The 17,439-nt window shown below is 28.3% G+C and overlaps 1 protein-coding gene across 5 annotated transcripts in view; it reads right to left on the bottom strand.

The window, feature by feature from the left end:
• The window catches only part of LOC107444052 (putative sodium-dependent multivitamin transporter), a 31,101-nt gene extending 15,163 nt beyond the window's left edge, over positions 1-15,938 (bottom strand). Inside the window, exons 1-5 of one of the 5 annotated variants that reach the window (XM_016058106.4) lie at positions 15,805-15,938; positions 9,934-10,335; positions 7,911-7,976; positions 6,085-6,204; positions 4,583-4,734 (exon numbers count right to left, since the gene is read on the bottom strand). In XM_016058106.4, the coding sequence (XP_015913592.1) occupies positions 4,583-4,734; positions 6,085-6,204; positions 7,911-7,976; positions 9,934-10,278 (683 nt within the window). In that variant the 5' untranslated portion in view covers positions 10,279-10,335; positions 15,805-15,938. Of the gene's footprint in view, positions 1-4,582; positions 4,735-6,084; positions 6,205-7,910; positions 7,977-9,933; positions 10,336-12,268; positions 12,448-15,610 lie in introns of those variants that run through there. The other 4 variants (XM_016058104.4, XM_016058103.4, XM_016058105.4 and 1 more) reach the window with 4 other exon arrangements.
• Positions 15,939-17,439: the final 1,501 nt, after the last annotated feature.

The following is a 17,439-nucleotide window of genomic DNA, read 5'->3' on the forward strand; positions in this document are numbered from 1 at the left end:
GTAAAACATATTGTATTTAAAAAAACATTGGAATGGATAGTAATCTCGGATGTGTAAATTGTTAGGCTCAAATATTAAACCTTAATAACTTCTAAACAATTAGACCAATCTACTTAAGTTTAAATATATATATGATTAATTGCTAAAAAGAATACACGAGAGATAATACTTAATTTTTCAAGAAAATAATGTTAAACTTTATCCCTTTTATAATCTCGCTGTAAATTACAGATAATAAAGGAAGTTCACCTTTGTTGGAGGGAGCAAATTTCAGATCGTTATGATGGGCAGAATTTCTTTAATCATTTCCATATTTCTTTATTTATGACATTGCTAGTGGTTCATAAATAATGTCAAAAATACTCTTCACTAGTTTTCTCTGCTTTTTTCTTTCTCTTTTTTTAGTATTATTATTAAATAATTGTTGGAAATTTTGTATGTCTTAGATGCGATCCAAGGAAGATGTTTTTGATGGTGATTCTTATAAATTATGTGTGATGCAAATCACATAGCGAATTCCTAAATTATTTGCATTTTAAGCTTAGTTTTACTCAAAATAAGGTCCATGATGCTGCAAAAAGTTTTTTCTTTCGCTATCTTAGTATTTTAGTCTCAATACTATTAATAATAATTGCTGGAAAGTTTCTTTCGCTGTCTTAGTATTTTATTTTCAATATTATTAATAATAACTAGGAGGCTCCGCCCCCTGCTCGCTAACGCTCGCCAACCCCCGAGAATTGCTACGCAATCCTATGTGGTTCACGCCGTGAACCATGGCTCGCTGCGCTCGCTCGCCAATGAACACAATGTTCTAGCACAAAGACATAATATATTATCATCAAAGACATAGTATTTTATCATCAAAGACATAGTATTGTACTTATGTAGAAGAATTCTACCAATGTTCTTATTGGCTTTTAAAAAAGTATATTAGCTATTTAGATTGTACATGGTGAAAAAATCAAAACATTAGCTAAATAAGAAACATATTAGCAAAATAAATTATCAAATATTGCTTCACTAATATTCTGCATTTTAAAGCGTGAAAATTCAATGCATAAATAAACGCGAAATATAAAAAAATTCAATGCATTCAATACAAACACTTAAACGTTTTTTAGACGTTTAGGTAGCTCCCAGTAGAAAAATATCAATTCAACAGCGGCCTTTTAAAGCATTCTCACTTCAATTAATTAATTAATTCCTAATTGAGTTTAAATTAAATATTGTCATGTTTTTAGTGCATGAATCTGAATTGAACAACCTGATAATGCTCACTCTGGTTATTGTTATCTGGTTGCTCACTACGTGCTCTTGCCCGCCGAATCCAATCAATTAAAAATGAAAACTGCTGCCAGCGCGAGAAAAGAAATATCATCGGTTTTATTGATACATACGTACGTATTAGCGTTTTATATAATATAGATTGTTGAAAATTTTCTTGTTGTCGATGTGACTAGAACAAGTTGTTTTTCATTGGTGTCTGTTGCAAATTATTTATGGTATAAAATAGAAACATAAAGTATTTCTTATTTTTATAATTTTTTCTATTTTATTATTCTGGTTTTTTTTAAAACAGTATCGCGATTTTTATTTTATTTTAAAAGATTTTTCACTGAATTTTATTACCCAAAGTATTGCACCATAATGCAGAAGGGCGTATTATATTTTGCTGAGTCCTTTTCTTTTTTTTTTTGCAAACTGATACGATTTATTTATTTTAATTTCATTTTATCGTATAATTAAAATTTATTTCCTTGCTGAAGTAAAATAAATGCAATGAATAAGTTTTTTCCCTTTAAAAAATTTTTCGTGAGAAAAAAAAAACTTTCTAATTCTAAAATTGGTAACTTTAAGATTCAAGAGCAAAAGCACTGCTGTTGATTAACAATTTAAAAATAAGATAGAACAAAAAAAAATATGAATTCGATAAGAATTTTTAAAAAAAATTATAGTTAATTTGTAGTAGCGAAGCAATTTGTATTATAAATATCTAGTTCTAACTGTAGTCTGCAGCGTCGCTCAAGCGAAAATACTTTGATTTCAGTATTAACAGTAATCAAGAGATGCCCGTGATATTGTCAAATATCACGGGTATTTCGTGATGTGTCAAATCTTGTAATGTATCAAATGTCGTGATATTGTTGAGATTTAGTAACAATTTAAAATCAGTCCGGCAGCCACTGAATCACACAGACCACCATAAGTATAAGTTCGGGACATTTCAACTTAATAGGCAGCACAAGTATTAAAATTATTTTCATCTCTGTCTTGAAATAAAATGGAAAACTCATCCCCATGCTAACCTGCGCCCTGTACTACTTCCTCACCCACCTCTCGAGCCATAACTAAAATTTGTTGCTTGTTGTAAATATCTGTTTGTTATAGTTCTTATCACTTTTAAAGTATTTAATTTGACTGTTTTTGGTTTGAACTTTATTGTTGTTGTGACGTTCGCTGGTGCTGCGCTGCAACGCGTGGGAGTAAAGAGGTCGGAGAAGGATTCGTCCACGTTGCCCGCCCGAGTTTAAAAAAGGTGGTGGAGGAGAGACAAGACAGGTGGGAGTATGACGGAGCCTCTGCTGGATTAACTAAGTCAGAGACGACAGAAGATTGCTTTAGCTAGAGCCGCTGTGTGGTGGAGCCAGACCCGGAACCTCTGATCGATGAGTTAACTAGTGAGAGGAGTAGGACCGAAGCTACGGAGTCAGGTTCTTTTATGGTACAGAGTTCGTTCCACACCCGGAATCAAGCTGGTCCTCGAATACAATCTATCTGAGTACATCCGATCTATCCAAGTATCTGAATACTATCTATCCAAATCTGAGTAAATAACTTGCTCCGAGAGATTCAACAGCAGCACCGGTGGAGGTCGCAACAACTTTGCTTTTTAACTTGGATTTGCAATAAACTTTATTAAAAACTTTAAGCTCAATTTTGGAAGGCTGGATTTTAAACTGATAATTTACTTTTAATTCTAGTTTTTACCAAATTTTAAGAAAAGTGTATATTGTACTGTTTATAGTTTTACTGGTATTACAGAACTGCTTTTAGTAAATGGTAAGAAGTGCTGATTTTACTTTGTATAAATTGGCTGGTTGTTCGGCACTTGGTAATGGTTCATATATTTACAGAATTTAGGTTTTAATAAATTTTTAAAAATTATAACTGTTTTGAATATATTTCTCAATTTTATTTTGAAACTAGGTGACACTGTTACCGAGTTCGCGTTATCGATCATGGGGTAAATGAAAATTTAATTAGAAAGGTAACAGTACAACTATCGTACTTTATATTTATGCTATTGCTGGAAAAAGGCAAGCTCCGTCACTAATTACTGGTATGACAGCATACTGCTCCATAGTACCGTTTATATTTAAAAATTTTACAGGAATTTTTGAGAAGATGGAAAATAAATCTGAATAATTACTTCGTAACTAAGTTTTTGTTTCTAAATAAGTTCAAAAATATTCTAAATAAGTAATAAATAATTAAAGTAAAACTAACTATTCAACACTGCTTAAACTATCACTTAAGACTCCCTAACAAAATAAATATGAGTAAAAACTTAACGTAAAATAATTATTTATCACTACTTAAATTAATACTTAAGACAACCTAACAAAATGACATAATCGATGGTTTTTCTAACAACCCTTTAGAAACTCATTCCTTATTAAGAATCATTCCTGTGTCATAAAAAATAGCCATTGTACGTAAAATATAGCCATCCAAATTTCATGTTTTGAGATTCAGTAGTTTAGGTTTTGCAATGCTGAATCAGTCAGTCAGAAAGGACAAATGTCTTTTTATATAAAGAGATCTAATAAACAGCCATTAAAATAAATATTTAAAATGATAGAACATTTTAATGAAATAATCATAATTTCAAAAACCATAAAACCGCAACAAAGCTAACATTTTAAGGAGTTTACTATTTTCTTAACTTTAGATTTAACTATTAATATAATTTTTTATTTAAAAATGCTGTATAATTATTTGGCGTACTCAATAAGTATTGAGATAGATTCCTGGGTTTTATTACCAGTGATGGCCAGGAAGACATTCATTTATGCTCTTTTTTATGCCATATTTCTTAATTGTGTTAATAAATATGCAGCATCAATAAGTCTGAAGTTTTTGACAAACTCGTGACCTCAAACAACTGATAGTAAATTTCTTAAAATATCAGACATACCTCATAAAATGTCTCTAAGAACCATCTCGCCAAATTGATTCTCAAAAAAGCAGAAAAAAATTATTTTCAAAATGATAGAACCATAATCATATTTTAATAAACTATAAAACCGCAGCAAAGCTAGGAGGTTAAGGATTTTACTGTTTTCTCTTAACTCTACAACTATTAATATGATTTTTAACATAACATTGCTACATGATTTAGTATACTCAATAAGTATTGAATTAGAGCCTCGATTTTTATCTCCAGTGATGACAAAGAAGTCATTCATTTATACTCCTTTTATACTACGCATCATAACATTCGCTAAACACTATTTCTCCAAATTGAAGCTCAAAAAAAAGAGAGAAAAGAAATCTTTTGGATTGGTATAAAGATACATACGATGGAAGTGCTATTCTCCCTCCATCTTTAGCTATTTGAATCGCATTTCCAATTCCGACATCAATGCATCCTTTAATTAAAATTGCAATCACTCCAAAGAACATGAGAAAACTTTGGAACACATCTGTCCACAAGACAGCCTTCATTCCACCCTGAAGAAGAATCAAATATGAGAAAATGATGTAAATGAACTACAACAGTAATTACTTGATCTAACATTATCTAATACTCCAGTTCAAATAAATAAATATATGATACATAATCAGTGAAAAAAAACTTGTTATTCATTAATATTAAACAATAATATAAAACATTAATATTCTGTTAGCCTAAGTAATGTCCGAAACAAACTGAGTTAATCTAAATGTTTTCGTCACTAAGTGTCTGCTGTCGTTTTTGTCATTCAATTAATATATCAACGTGCTATTTATGTTGCAAGGTTATTAAGATTTGGCGACAATAGAATATTATATTAAGATTTTAAGGGACATTAAAAAGGGATAATAGAATTAATTTTAAGGGATAATAAAATAGCCCAATTTCAAACCTAAATAATGCTTTTTTTTATTATTATTTTCTCAACTAATATCATTGCTGCTAGACTTGATGTCCTTAATGTATCCTTTAATACTAAATTTAATACTTATTTCATCATTTGAACCATTAACTTGAATCCTTTATAATAGGTCTTAGCTCTTGATATGAAAAATGTGGAAAGAAAAGTTTCCTGAAGTTAAATGAAAAAAGGTGATACTTTTCAGATATGTTAGTGAACTATAAATTAAAATTTATGTTTGAAAGAATAGTTAAGCACACAATTTATGTTGGTAGAAAAAAGCATATGGAGAAAATAAACACATAGTTATTAAGTGTTTTATCTCATGATTTAGATGTGTGTGCACGTTTAATAGGTATATACTGTTATGGACAGTTTCATCATGTGAAATAGTTGGCCTTAAGGAAAAAGTCATTAAGTTAAAAAATCAACTGTTTATTTATTCATGTTTTTCACATATAAAAAATGACTAAATCCTTTCTGCCTGAATGTAATTTCATAAAACAAATATATAAATATTCAATTAAAAGCTTATTTTATATTTATATAGTAAATGTTGCAGATGTTATTAATCGTGTGAATTTTCAAAATCATCTAAACCTTCCTCCAGTTTTGTTATATACTAACAGCTTCATCCTCAACATTAAACTTTTACTGGGTAAAATTTATAGCACTTAAAAGCAACCATTTTTTGTTTTTTTTTTTGTTTTTTTAGTAAAAGCAGGATATTACTAATGAACAATTTCATCATTGTACAAGTTAAGATTTTTTTCTTAATTTATAAAACAGGAAAAAATGCGAGGAAATTCTGTTTTTAGTTTGGATGTTAAAAGACTTCATTGCAGCTAAAAATGTATTTTGTTTATTGTGGACAGTAAATTTAAAAATCATTTGAAATATTCTCTTATACTCTACAAACTATTTGTTTTAGTACTTAATATCTTACTATGGTGCAGTAAAATGTACAGACAACTCCAACTGAAACAATAGACACCCACATAGACATATTAGTCACAGCACTCAATGCCAATGCCGGAGCATATAGAACAACAGACATAAACAGGATCTATAAACAAGAATTACATTCATGTTAATATTTTTATAATTTTATCAATACTGATGTTACATAATCTTTAAACAATAAAAACAAATTTCTTTTTTACTAAAATCGACAAGGATGAACAAGATCTATAAAAATCCAAAATGTAATGGAATTATTAATTATACATTTATTAATGTTATGTAACAAATATTTCTTTCAGGTATAAAATACAACAAAATGGTAGTTGCTTGGCAGAATATTATTGATACAGGGAGAAAAAAATGTTGGTTAAATTACAGTACTGTAGGGTAATAATATTTCTGGTAAGTGACACAAAATATAATTCTGATCTATAATACCCAAATAAATGGTATTTAACTCAATCGTTAAGTTTCTTCTGTTCATATTATAACGGTTCTTCTGGAAATTCCAGTTTTCAAAATTATAGTTCCGAAAACCACACAGTTAGTAGGAAAGGAAGAACTAAAAAGTAAATTGAATCGAAAAATGGTTTTTATGCAATGTTCTGAAGTATCATGATAAAAGTTACCACACTTGTCAAATTTTATTGACATTTATAAAAATCATATTTTATGGTAAATTTTACCAAAATCATTACTTGGCCGCTTTTTTAAAAATTATCAAATCTTTTTATGTTCCCATGAAACAAGAAACACATTAAACTTTGCCATATTCTCGTAGTTTTGATCATATTTCTTTATCGGTGCATTATTCATTCGCTTTTTGCTGGTATTTTTCTTTATTCTGTTATTACTAATAATAGAAATAAGAACTATTTCCATTTTTATCATAGATTTGAAAGAAAATTTTACTCAAATCATATGATAATTTTTTCACGGCCATTAAATGTCACACGAAAGAGAAAAAATTGAGCACAGCTGTTTTAAGTCAATATTCCAAATTTTAAGGGAGTGATATTGTTCTCGCATAAACTATGAACATTGTAGAATGCGTTTCAGAGGGCATTGTTTATTTTTGTTTTAATAATAACAGTATGTTTCTCAGAGTTTTTCCAATTATCTCTGACAAAAAAAAAATTCTACATTTTTATCTATTAGAAAAACATAGTTTCCGATATTTTAAGTTTTGTAAATTTTTTATTTTATTTCAGTAAGAAAAAAAGTGTAATAAGATTTTTGTAAAACTCATTATAAGGAGTGTTACCAGTTTTTTTTCCCTTTAGTCATTCTGACAATTATCAACACCAATCAAAATTAAGGGTCAAATTACGGTATAAAATACTGACATTTTAAGTGCGTCTTCTTTAAAATATTATACCGTAATTTTTATAGCAATATTTATTTAATTAGAGCGATTCGGAGATTTTACAGTAATTATTACTAGAAAAATTACAAAAATTAGGCTATGTCAGATCTCTTGTGCCGTAAGATGTTTCTGTAAAAAGAAATTTTAAGGTAGAAAGTACCGGCACCCTAAGTGTCTATACTTCTTATCGTAATTTAAATCGGAATCTTTACAGTTTTTTACAATTTTACAAATCAATTAATTTTCAAACAGCAACTTGAATCTTATATTATTCAAACCAAAGTCATCCATTTCATGATATTCACGAAAAAATGGCTAAATCCTTTCTGTTTGAATGTAATTTTATAAAATAAATAAATAGTTATGTATAATGTTACTATAATGTTAATATACTGTTATATAAATATACTGTTATATAAATATACTGTTATCAGCTTACTTACCATTTGTAAAATAAATGATGATGATGTTAATGTTCGTGTGTGTTTTCCAAATCTTCGTTCTGCGTACTGAAATAAAGAACTTTGTGATAATGTTTTAGAAATAATACATATAAATCTGGCTAGTATAACAAACTGCAGCTATATGGAAAAATTGTGGAACTTCTGTTTCCTAAAAACTACCTTAATTGCTAAATAGAGCTAAAACAACATGAAAAGAGAACAAATAATATCACATTAACAAACCTACAATCGTTTCAGCTCTATAAAGAAGCAATTTCCTCATTGTCAAAATACAGAATTCATAGACACTGATTAAAACTTCATTAAATGTAGTACTCATGGACATTCCATTATATAGAGTACTGAAACCATAGTATTTCTGTTAAGGTGAATTTATTTTCTCAAATTCACAAATCAAGCCTTTCTTTATTTAGATATATTTATGTTTCATTTAATGGAAAAATTTAATAACTCCATCGAAACAACTGAAGACCAAATTCAGATTAATGATTTTCCTTTAAACAGATGTATGTTTTTAGTAATTTAATTTTACTTTATACTTATATGCTAGTCCAATCATTTTTAAATGACTTTCCGTTTCTCTATACCCTCTAGAAAGTACCAATGTGAGGATTAAATAACATTAAATTAAGGTGCCATTGTATCATTGATATTTGTAAGGAGTCTAATTCTTCATCTAAGAGGGTGAAAAATGTTTTGTTTGTGAAAATGTAATAGAAATGGGAAGTAGAATACGTAAATTCATTGCATTTTTCCCGAACAATAAGAAAGAAAGACAGCTACCGCTACTTGATCTGCATACAAATCAAAACAAAACAAAAGTTTTCTGGGAATTTTATGCGAAAAAACTACAATCTTATTCATGACAAAATGATTTTGTATATTCTCCAATAAAATAGTTGATTTATGTAAACAAACAAATCAACTCCCACTTTCACGTGATTATGTACATGAACCTTAAAAAAGAGGAAGCAGTAAAGGAGACCTAAGCAAAATCAATTGCATAAGACATTCTCATTCACCAAAACTGTCGAAACTAAATATCAAGCAATACTAATAGAGACCTTTTAGTTCAAAATCATTTGATCAGAGTTATAAATACATAAAAAGTTATCAGAGTTATAAATAAATGAAAAAGGTAGCGTAATACACCATTCTACCTATTTGAATGCATTTTATCGTAATATCTTTCAAATTTGCTGCAACAATATTACGTTGCTAAAGTAAAACATAATAAAATTTTTCTAAAACCAAATTCTACAATATGTCAGACATAAAAGAAAAATTATTTGAACTGACAAAAATATTTATTACTAGAGTCCTATTATAACTCGATTATCTAAGTCCTTTATTACTTAACCTATACTATCAATTTATTAACTAGATTACCTAAAAGCATGTTTTCCTTGTTTTATATCATTTCGTTACTGTCGAGGCTAATAGGCTCTTAATGAACTAAAGGTAATATTTTTATTCACATGTTTTTTGGGGGGATTTTACAGACTACAGATTCAAAAACATAAAATAATGATTTTTAACATTTAGATCCGAAATGTATTTCATAAATTAATCAAGTGCCATGTTTTTTACGCTCTCTGATTTCGTATTTCGTAAAAGAAAGAAAAAGGCAAAAAAATGAAAAATCATTTTGGAGGGAAATACATTTTTGTAAAAAAGAGGAAATTTTTTTAGCCGTTTAGCAATTGCCTATATTGATCAACATTATAGATCATGCCGATAAGCATTCTAGTTCTAATAATGCATGTTTAATTTAAAAAACAAATTTTGACACTAACTCAATTACAGAAAGAAAATAAAAGTAATTCATATCGAAAGGAAAATAGTTGTCAGAATTTTTTTTTCAAGTATCGAAACACAGTTCATGTTTCCTTAGTTTAAAATAAAAAAAAAACACTTTTTTACAGTAAGATTGATATAAATTGTAGTTATTAATTATTATTAACTAACTGCGTTAATTTAATAATATAGCTTTATATCTTACCTCATAAATTGTTGAAGCACCCATTTCAAAATACACCGGAAGAGTAGTGTAAGCAGATATTGTCATTCCAATGATATATGATACGCAAGTGTAAGCCATCTGTATACCAAAGTAATAAACTTCCATGGGAGTACCAATAATTGCCGTTGCAGACATGAATGAAGCCATGATGGAGAAAGCCACTGGGAGAATAGGCATGTCTTTGCCAGCCAGAAGATACTCATCTGTGGTCTTTTGCTTGTTCCCTCTGAACCGAAAGTAGACACCAATAGCAGCTGATATTATTAACATTAAGCTGAACATCACATAATCCCAAATCCCCAAACCTATTTTTACTCCGTCCATTGTTTCAGATGCAAATTTTAAGATGGGTTGTTATATTTAAAAATTGATTGAGAGGACCTAAAATTAAAGAAATGATTATCGTGAGAAATTAGTCTTTTATTTCATACAATAGGATATCAGAAAATTATGTGTCCTAATTTATTCCGTTAAGGGGTCACAGTACCCAAAAAATGACCAATATATCGAATTTCTCTTATTGCTTATAATAAAACTTCAAACTATTTCAACTGAACTGAAAAAAAATCGTCTCTCTATCTACATTTTTAAAAAAAGTTATGAATGTTTTTAGATTGTCCTAATACAGAAACTTGCTCAGCGGACAGACTTTAATGTGCTTTTTCTCATCGACGATAATTTTGACTTTTAATCTTAATTCAATCCCAAAGGAATTTTTTCTACTTAAGATAAAGCTTTGAAGTAAACTTTTTTAACTTAAGTATAATACACTTATTTAAACTGTGCATGTAATAAGCATTTTATGAGGTATTACAATTTTTACAACATGTTATATATACCTTACAGGAATTTTTAATCTTTTTTTTTCCACTTTTTTACAAAATAATCAATAAAAAATATTCTAATTGATATATCAACAAATGAATGCACAAAATTTTTAAAATTAATATTGTAAGCACTAAGAAAAAACGTTTGATTGAAAATATGTTAAAACAAAAAAGCCTTAGGGATTTAAAAATTTTAAATTTTTTCAACTTTTTAAAAATTTAAGAAAAATTAAACAGTTTAAGTATTTTTTTAAGATAAATTATTGATTGTAAGTTAAATGAGCATGCAAAGCATCCACAAAAGGAATGATTATGCCATTATTTAAAAAATTGTTCGGAAAGCTTAACGGAATATTTTGCTTATAGCAGCAACAGTCAATATGATTTTGCTATAAGGCACTATTACAGAAAATGTAGAACTTCTGTATTATTTGTTCAAAACTTTTCCATCATAATAACATTAAAATTTGCTGCAACATTAATGAGGTGTTAGACTGAGCCATGTTTCAGCTCAATTTGATCCATACTCTTAAATAACCCAAATTCAGAAGAACTAATTTGCATAATGATATGGTTAAATTAATTTGAATGATATTATAGTTTATAGCTCTTCAAAAGTACTGATAGAGCAGTGTATACAAAAATAATAATGCATAGGTATGTCGAATTTATTAAAAAAGCCAGCCAGATTAATTTAATTGACAGTAACATTAGAACTGGCATTTTAATTAAAAATATTATTTATAAGTTAAGCGCAGTATAATTATTTTCATCTAGAGTTATATTAATCTGCAATTTAGAAGATAAAATATATGAAAGTATATACTGCAATGGAAAGACAAGAAATATGTTCTCTCATTCAGAAAAATACGCCCTAACATAAAGAAAAATCAACAGTGTTTTTGTAAAATAAAATTGCAATTTAGCAAAAATAAGCAAAATTTACCTTTAACGGCTACGTTGGAGAGCTTCCTTCCTCAGTGAAAAAAAAGAGGAGGAAAAAAATAATAATGTCTGAACTACATTTGCTAAATCATGAGTACAAATATTTCAGAAACGGTAATTTGAAATATGTGGTGGGTGAGATAAAACTTGAAATTTAAGGTCATTGTTTAGTAATGAGATATTTGAAAAGTGAGCAAGTTTGAAATTTATTATTAAAAAGTGCAGAGTTTGAAATTGATTATTAAAAAATATAATATGTTTTCGCATTTCCTGATGTCTGATTTGGGAATATTAGTTTCGTTTGCTCAATTTCCAAAATTTTTAAACGTAGTTTGCTCTTTGTTTGTTTTAAACAATATCAAGCTCCTATAACACTAAGAAAGAAAAAAAAAATTTTTTGCATAAAAAATTTTTGCTCTTGAAAAATACAAAAGAATAAATTTTAAAAAAAATGGTTTTTTATTATTAACACCATTTATTTGATAGCGAATATAAGCCCTCTTAAATTAAAAATTTCTATAACATAAAATCTATATACTCACGCACATAAGTTTTGGTTTGCAGCTATCTAAAAGATTCAAATAAGAACAAAGACTACACAGATTTTATTGAGAAGTATAAAATAAAGTTAAGAGGGAAGTTCATTTTCTAGCTGTCGTCATATTGAATTAGTTTCGATCAATTCACTTATAAAAGCTATCTAGTATTAAAACTGTTACGCTATTTGGATGCAATCCTAAGCCTTTGATCATACGCATGATAAAGGAAGAAAAAAGAGTTGTTTTATTTTTTATGCTCACATAGTAAAAAAAAAAATTCTTTAAAATGAAGGAATGTGATTGTCAATCAGAACTTTCAACAACTAAGGAAATCTCAGCATGTTTAGAAAATTTTTGAAGACTATTTATAAACTTCTACTTTTTTTAAATGAAAATATATCAGAATTTGATGCTTAAATAAATGAACAAAACCATTTCTGATTATCTTTTTAATGCAAATATTTGTGTTATTTGCTGTAGAAGTTTTTTATTAATTGTAGATATTTATGTAGAAAACATATAGAAATATGTAATATATAAATAGTAAGAGATATAATGCATGGATAGTAGATATTTTTATAGATAAATGTAGCACAAAAAGCTTCGGAAACACCAAGATTGCTTAATGGCAACAGAACTGTAAGATCTAATTAATTATGCATGATTCTTAGACCTAAACATGAAGAATTTGTTTTAATTGCATTACGCAATAACGAAGATCATAAGTCATAGTGCATGACAGCAAACAATAAAATTGAATTTGCGTCGTCAACAGACTTATGTTTTTTTTTCTAATAAAATTACCCATCTCATGACTGTTTTCTTTTCATCACATACAATCGCTATCAAGTTGTGTAAAAGAAAAGAATATTGAAATATCTTTTGCATTACTGATTAGACAAAAAAGCTTTTATGATGCATAAGACATATTATTATATTTTAACATGCATAAGACATACACATTATATTTTTCAATTGATTTTAAATTTTATAATCATTAAAGTTAACATATAAATACTTTAAAATGGTTGTAATAATTTCTGCAATAAGAAATGCAGTCCGAATATAAATTGCATTAAGAAAATTGTAATTTTTTTTCTGGTAAAATTTGCTGTTTTTTCTGCTAAAATTTGCTGTTTAAATGACTAATAGCGACAAAAACTACAAGATTAGCCTGAGTCATATGCATCCAGTTTAAAAGGACTGTTTATTTGCAAAGTATACGAAGGTATTATTCTAGTATATACTAGACATCTTCAATACGTGCAACCTTTATCACCTGATGCGTATTACAATGATAAACCAATTCCGTACATACGTTCAATATTTAGTTCATACATCATAGCAGCAGTGATGCGTACCTGCAGAGCAATTGGCATTTAGGAGAGCATAACCAAGGAGGGACAAGGTTTTTGTTCCTTGACCCCATTCCAAATTGTGAAGAGCAGAATTTACGCAATTCAATATGGAAATAAATTCAATAAGTTTGACGCGATTTGAATAAAAGCAGACTCTCCTAAACTAATATAAAAAGATAATGCATATTTTTAAGCTAATAAATACAACTAATATGTTAAAAATCGCCTTGCTGTAGGGCTGACTGTGATAAGTTATCGTGGTTTTCTTCTTCATGCAACGCTAATTTGGGTAAGTTCCATCAAAATGTTCTCAATGAAGGCTAGTCTGTCCCTATGCTTGATTCAGTAGTTCCTTTTTATTCTGGGTTTGGTTCAAAATACAAGAATACGGAGTTGAACTTTGATAGCCGTAAACTCAGAATAAGGTCAGCTGTTCAGCGCCAGTTATAAAATAAAATAACTTTAATTATTCGAATAGATTTAAAATATATTTATTTACATCTGAGAGATGCATTAATTTTTCAACATAGTCACCACATAAATGGCTCAAAGAAACAAAGAACACCCTTAATAACTTTTTACCCAATGATCAAATTTTCACATTTTGGAATTCAATTTTAAACTAAGCTTACATATGACAAATTATCTTGGGCAGAGATATTAGAAGTTACAGATTCAAGCACAAAAATTTAGTTTTTCTGAATAAACATATTTATTTTCCTCAAAATTTGGATTCTTGACCCTTGGAATACAGGGAATTATCGTAATTTGGAAAATATGGTCACAATTGTTCTGGCAGAGGAGCGATTGAAAGTTTGAAATCCTTAAAGCTAATTTTACATTTTGTGTGTTTCTCTATCTTAAAGAAGTCGTTTTTTAAAAAAAAAGTTTAGGAGCTAATGGACAAATTTTAGATTTCGGCATTTAATACTATATAGATTAAAATGATGTAAAATTATGTATAAATTAAATTCAATTTTTTACTACTTATTAATATTAATATTGAAAAACAATAAATAATTGTTTTTGCATGAACTTATTTTTGCATAAAATAGATTTGTAATTATGTGCAAAATGTTTTTTTGTTTGCTTGTTAGGTGAGTTATTTAGAGAATAGGCAATAAGTATAATTAGGATTCATGAGACGAACTTTCTACCGCTCAAACTCTTAAACTGTTAAGAACATATTTTCTAGAGTGTCAGCAACGTCCAAATTTTCGGAATCGAAAATTTCAAATCCATTTTGAAAAGGAGTGAATCTAATCCGAAAAAGTAGTTTTATGCTTGATTTCGTAACTTAAAATATCGCCTGCATAAATTGATTAGCAAATTTAAGTTTAGGCACTCCAACCCTAAGTAATTACACGCCACCCATTGTTTTAAATCTAATTTCACTTATAATTATTAAAAATTTGAAAATATCAATCTAATGTTTTAGTAAGCAAGCTTTCTATACATAAATATTGCTTCAAACAATGTCTTCGTCAAAAATTTTGTGTAAAGCATGTACAGAACCAATTCTCGAAGACTCGGGTGGATTAACATGCAAAGGTGAATACAATTCTGTTTCTCATTTTCATTGTGGCGGTTTCACTGATAGAGCTTTTAGAAAACTTACTGTTGATAAAAAACAAAAGTGGACCTGCGTACTATGCTCAAAACCACAGGAAAACCCAACGAAAATGAAAAGTGCAACTAGCTCAGACATTCTCGAGGATATATTACAGCAAAATAAAGAACCTAAAAGAGTTAATAACTAACAAATTCAATGATTTAACCCATTCAATTGAATTCAACAGTGAAGTAATTCAAGAGTTGAAAAATTCTATCACAGAGCTACAAAATGTAAACAAAACTTTACAAGCGAAGAATGATCAGCCAACTCGAGGAAACGCAGAAATAAAGAAGGAAATAAATGAACTAATAGAAGCAGTTATTGAGCTCAAGCAATATTCCCGAAGATCCAACTTTGAAATAAATAACTTACCCGAATGTGAAAATGAAGACATACAACAAGTAATATCCCAGATTGATAATGTTGCAAATACTAATATATCCGAAAGTCTGATCACCGCTCACAGAGTCCCCAGCTTTAGTAAAGATAAACCTAAACCCATGATCGTTCAAGTTAAATCCAAATCTGTACGTGATGAGCTAGAAACTGAGAAATCGTAAACTTACGAATTGCGAAGTCAACTCCAGGTTCACAGAAATGCCTGTTTACTTCAATGAACATTTAACTCCCGAACAGAAGCATCTTTCACATAAGGCTAAATCTGAAAAGGGATTCAGTTTTGTTGGGTTCGAGATGGTAAAATATTCCTGAGAAAAGATGAATCGTCCAAAATAATACGTGTGAAATCATCGCAAGACCTTAATATTCCATTCAACTGAAGAAACATTTTTATCTGTGCCTGACTGCTTAAAAATTGAGAATTTGGATGATTTAAATTTTTTTATTGCCTCAACCTGTAAGTTAAACATTAATATTTTACATATAAATATTAGAAGTTTAAGAGCCAACTTTGATAATTTTATTTCACATATTTCTAGCATGTTCGAAAATATAAGTGTTATAATTATGTCGGAAATTTGGATTTACCAAACTGAAACTAATTTTTACTCAATAGATGGTTATAATTCATTCTTTAATTGCAGAAATAATAATCGCTCTGGAGGTGTTTGTGTTTTTATTAAAAGATGTCTTGATATTTCAGAGTTAGCTATACATTTTGTTTCCGCAGTATCTATATTACTTTACTGCAAATATTTAGATTTATTATTTCTATCTTTATGTAGATCTCATGATTTTAGTGTTGATTTTGTTAATACTGAACTTAAGGTAATAATTTCTAAGCTTAAATATCCTAATATAATACTGATGGGTGATATAAACATCGATATTCTAAGTGATGATTTTATTACTCATGAATATATTAATTTATTATACCAATTTGGATTTCAAAATTACATAGACAAACCAACTAGAGTAAATTCCTCGTCAACTTGCATTGATCATGTCTTCGTAAAAACAAATAAATTTTCAGTCAAATCCGGAATATTCATAAATGACATAAGCGATTACTATCAAACCTTTTGCAGTGTTTATAACGATGAGGTAAGTAAAATTAAGGAAACTGAAAATAAAATTTCAATCAACTATAATAAGCTCTATAATTATCTGTCAATTACAAATTTAATTACAATCCTCAAGATTCTCTTGATCAACAATATCAAAGTTTTGTTTTCAAACTTAATAATTTAAAAAATAATTTTAAATATAAGCATAAATCAAACAAAAGAGCCAAAAATAACTGGATGACTAGTATTATCTTGATTTTGATTCGAAGAAAGGAAAAACTATTAAGAAAAACTGGAAAATATCCATGGGATATTATTTACAAAACAGCATGCAAAACTATAGTTTCTGAGCTTAAGAACTTAATTAAAACAGCAGAATTAGAATATTTCAAAATCAAATTTTTAAATTGTGATTCAAATAAACAAAAATGGGATCTTGTAAATAGTATTATAGGTAATCAGAGCAAATCACCTACTTTACCTGATATTTTAAACGACAATGAATCTTCTGATCAATTCAATAAATCATTTGCAAATGCTAACAGTACCTCAAACTCAAATTCAAACAGTTTTAAAATATATATTTCACCAAGTTTAACCTCGTTTGTTTTCCTAGAATTGAATGATTGTGATGTACTTTACTTAATAAATTCTTTTTCTAATAAAAACTCTTTTGACTATGATGGTATTAATGTAAAATTAATTAAACTATTTGCTCTCAATAATATAAATTTT

This window comes from Parasteatoda tepidariorum, chromosome 3 (assembly GCF_043381705.1).
Source record: "Parasteatoda tepidariorum isolate YZ-2023 chromosome 3, CAS_Ptep_4.0, whole genome shotgun sequence".
Taxonomy (NCBI): Eukaryota; Metazoa; Arthropoda; class Arachnida; order Araneae; family Theridiidae; genus Parasteatoda; species Parasteatoda tepidariorum.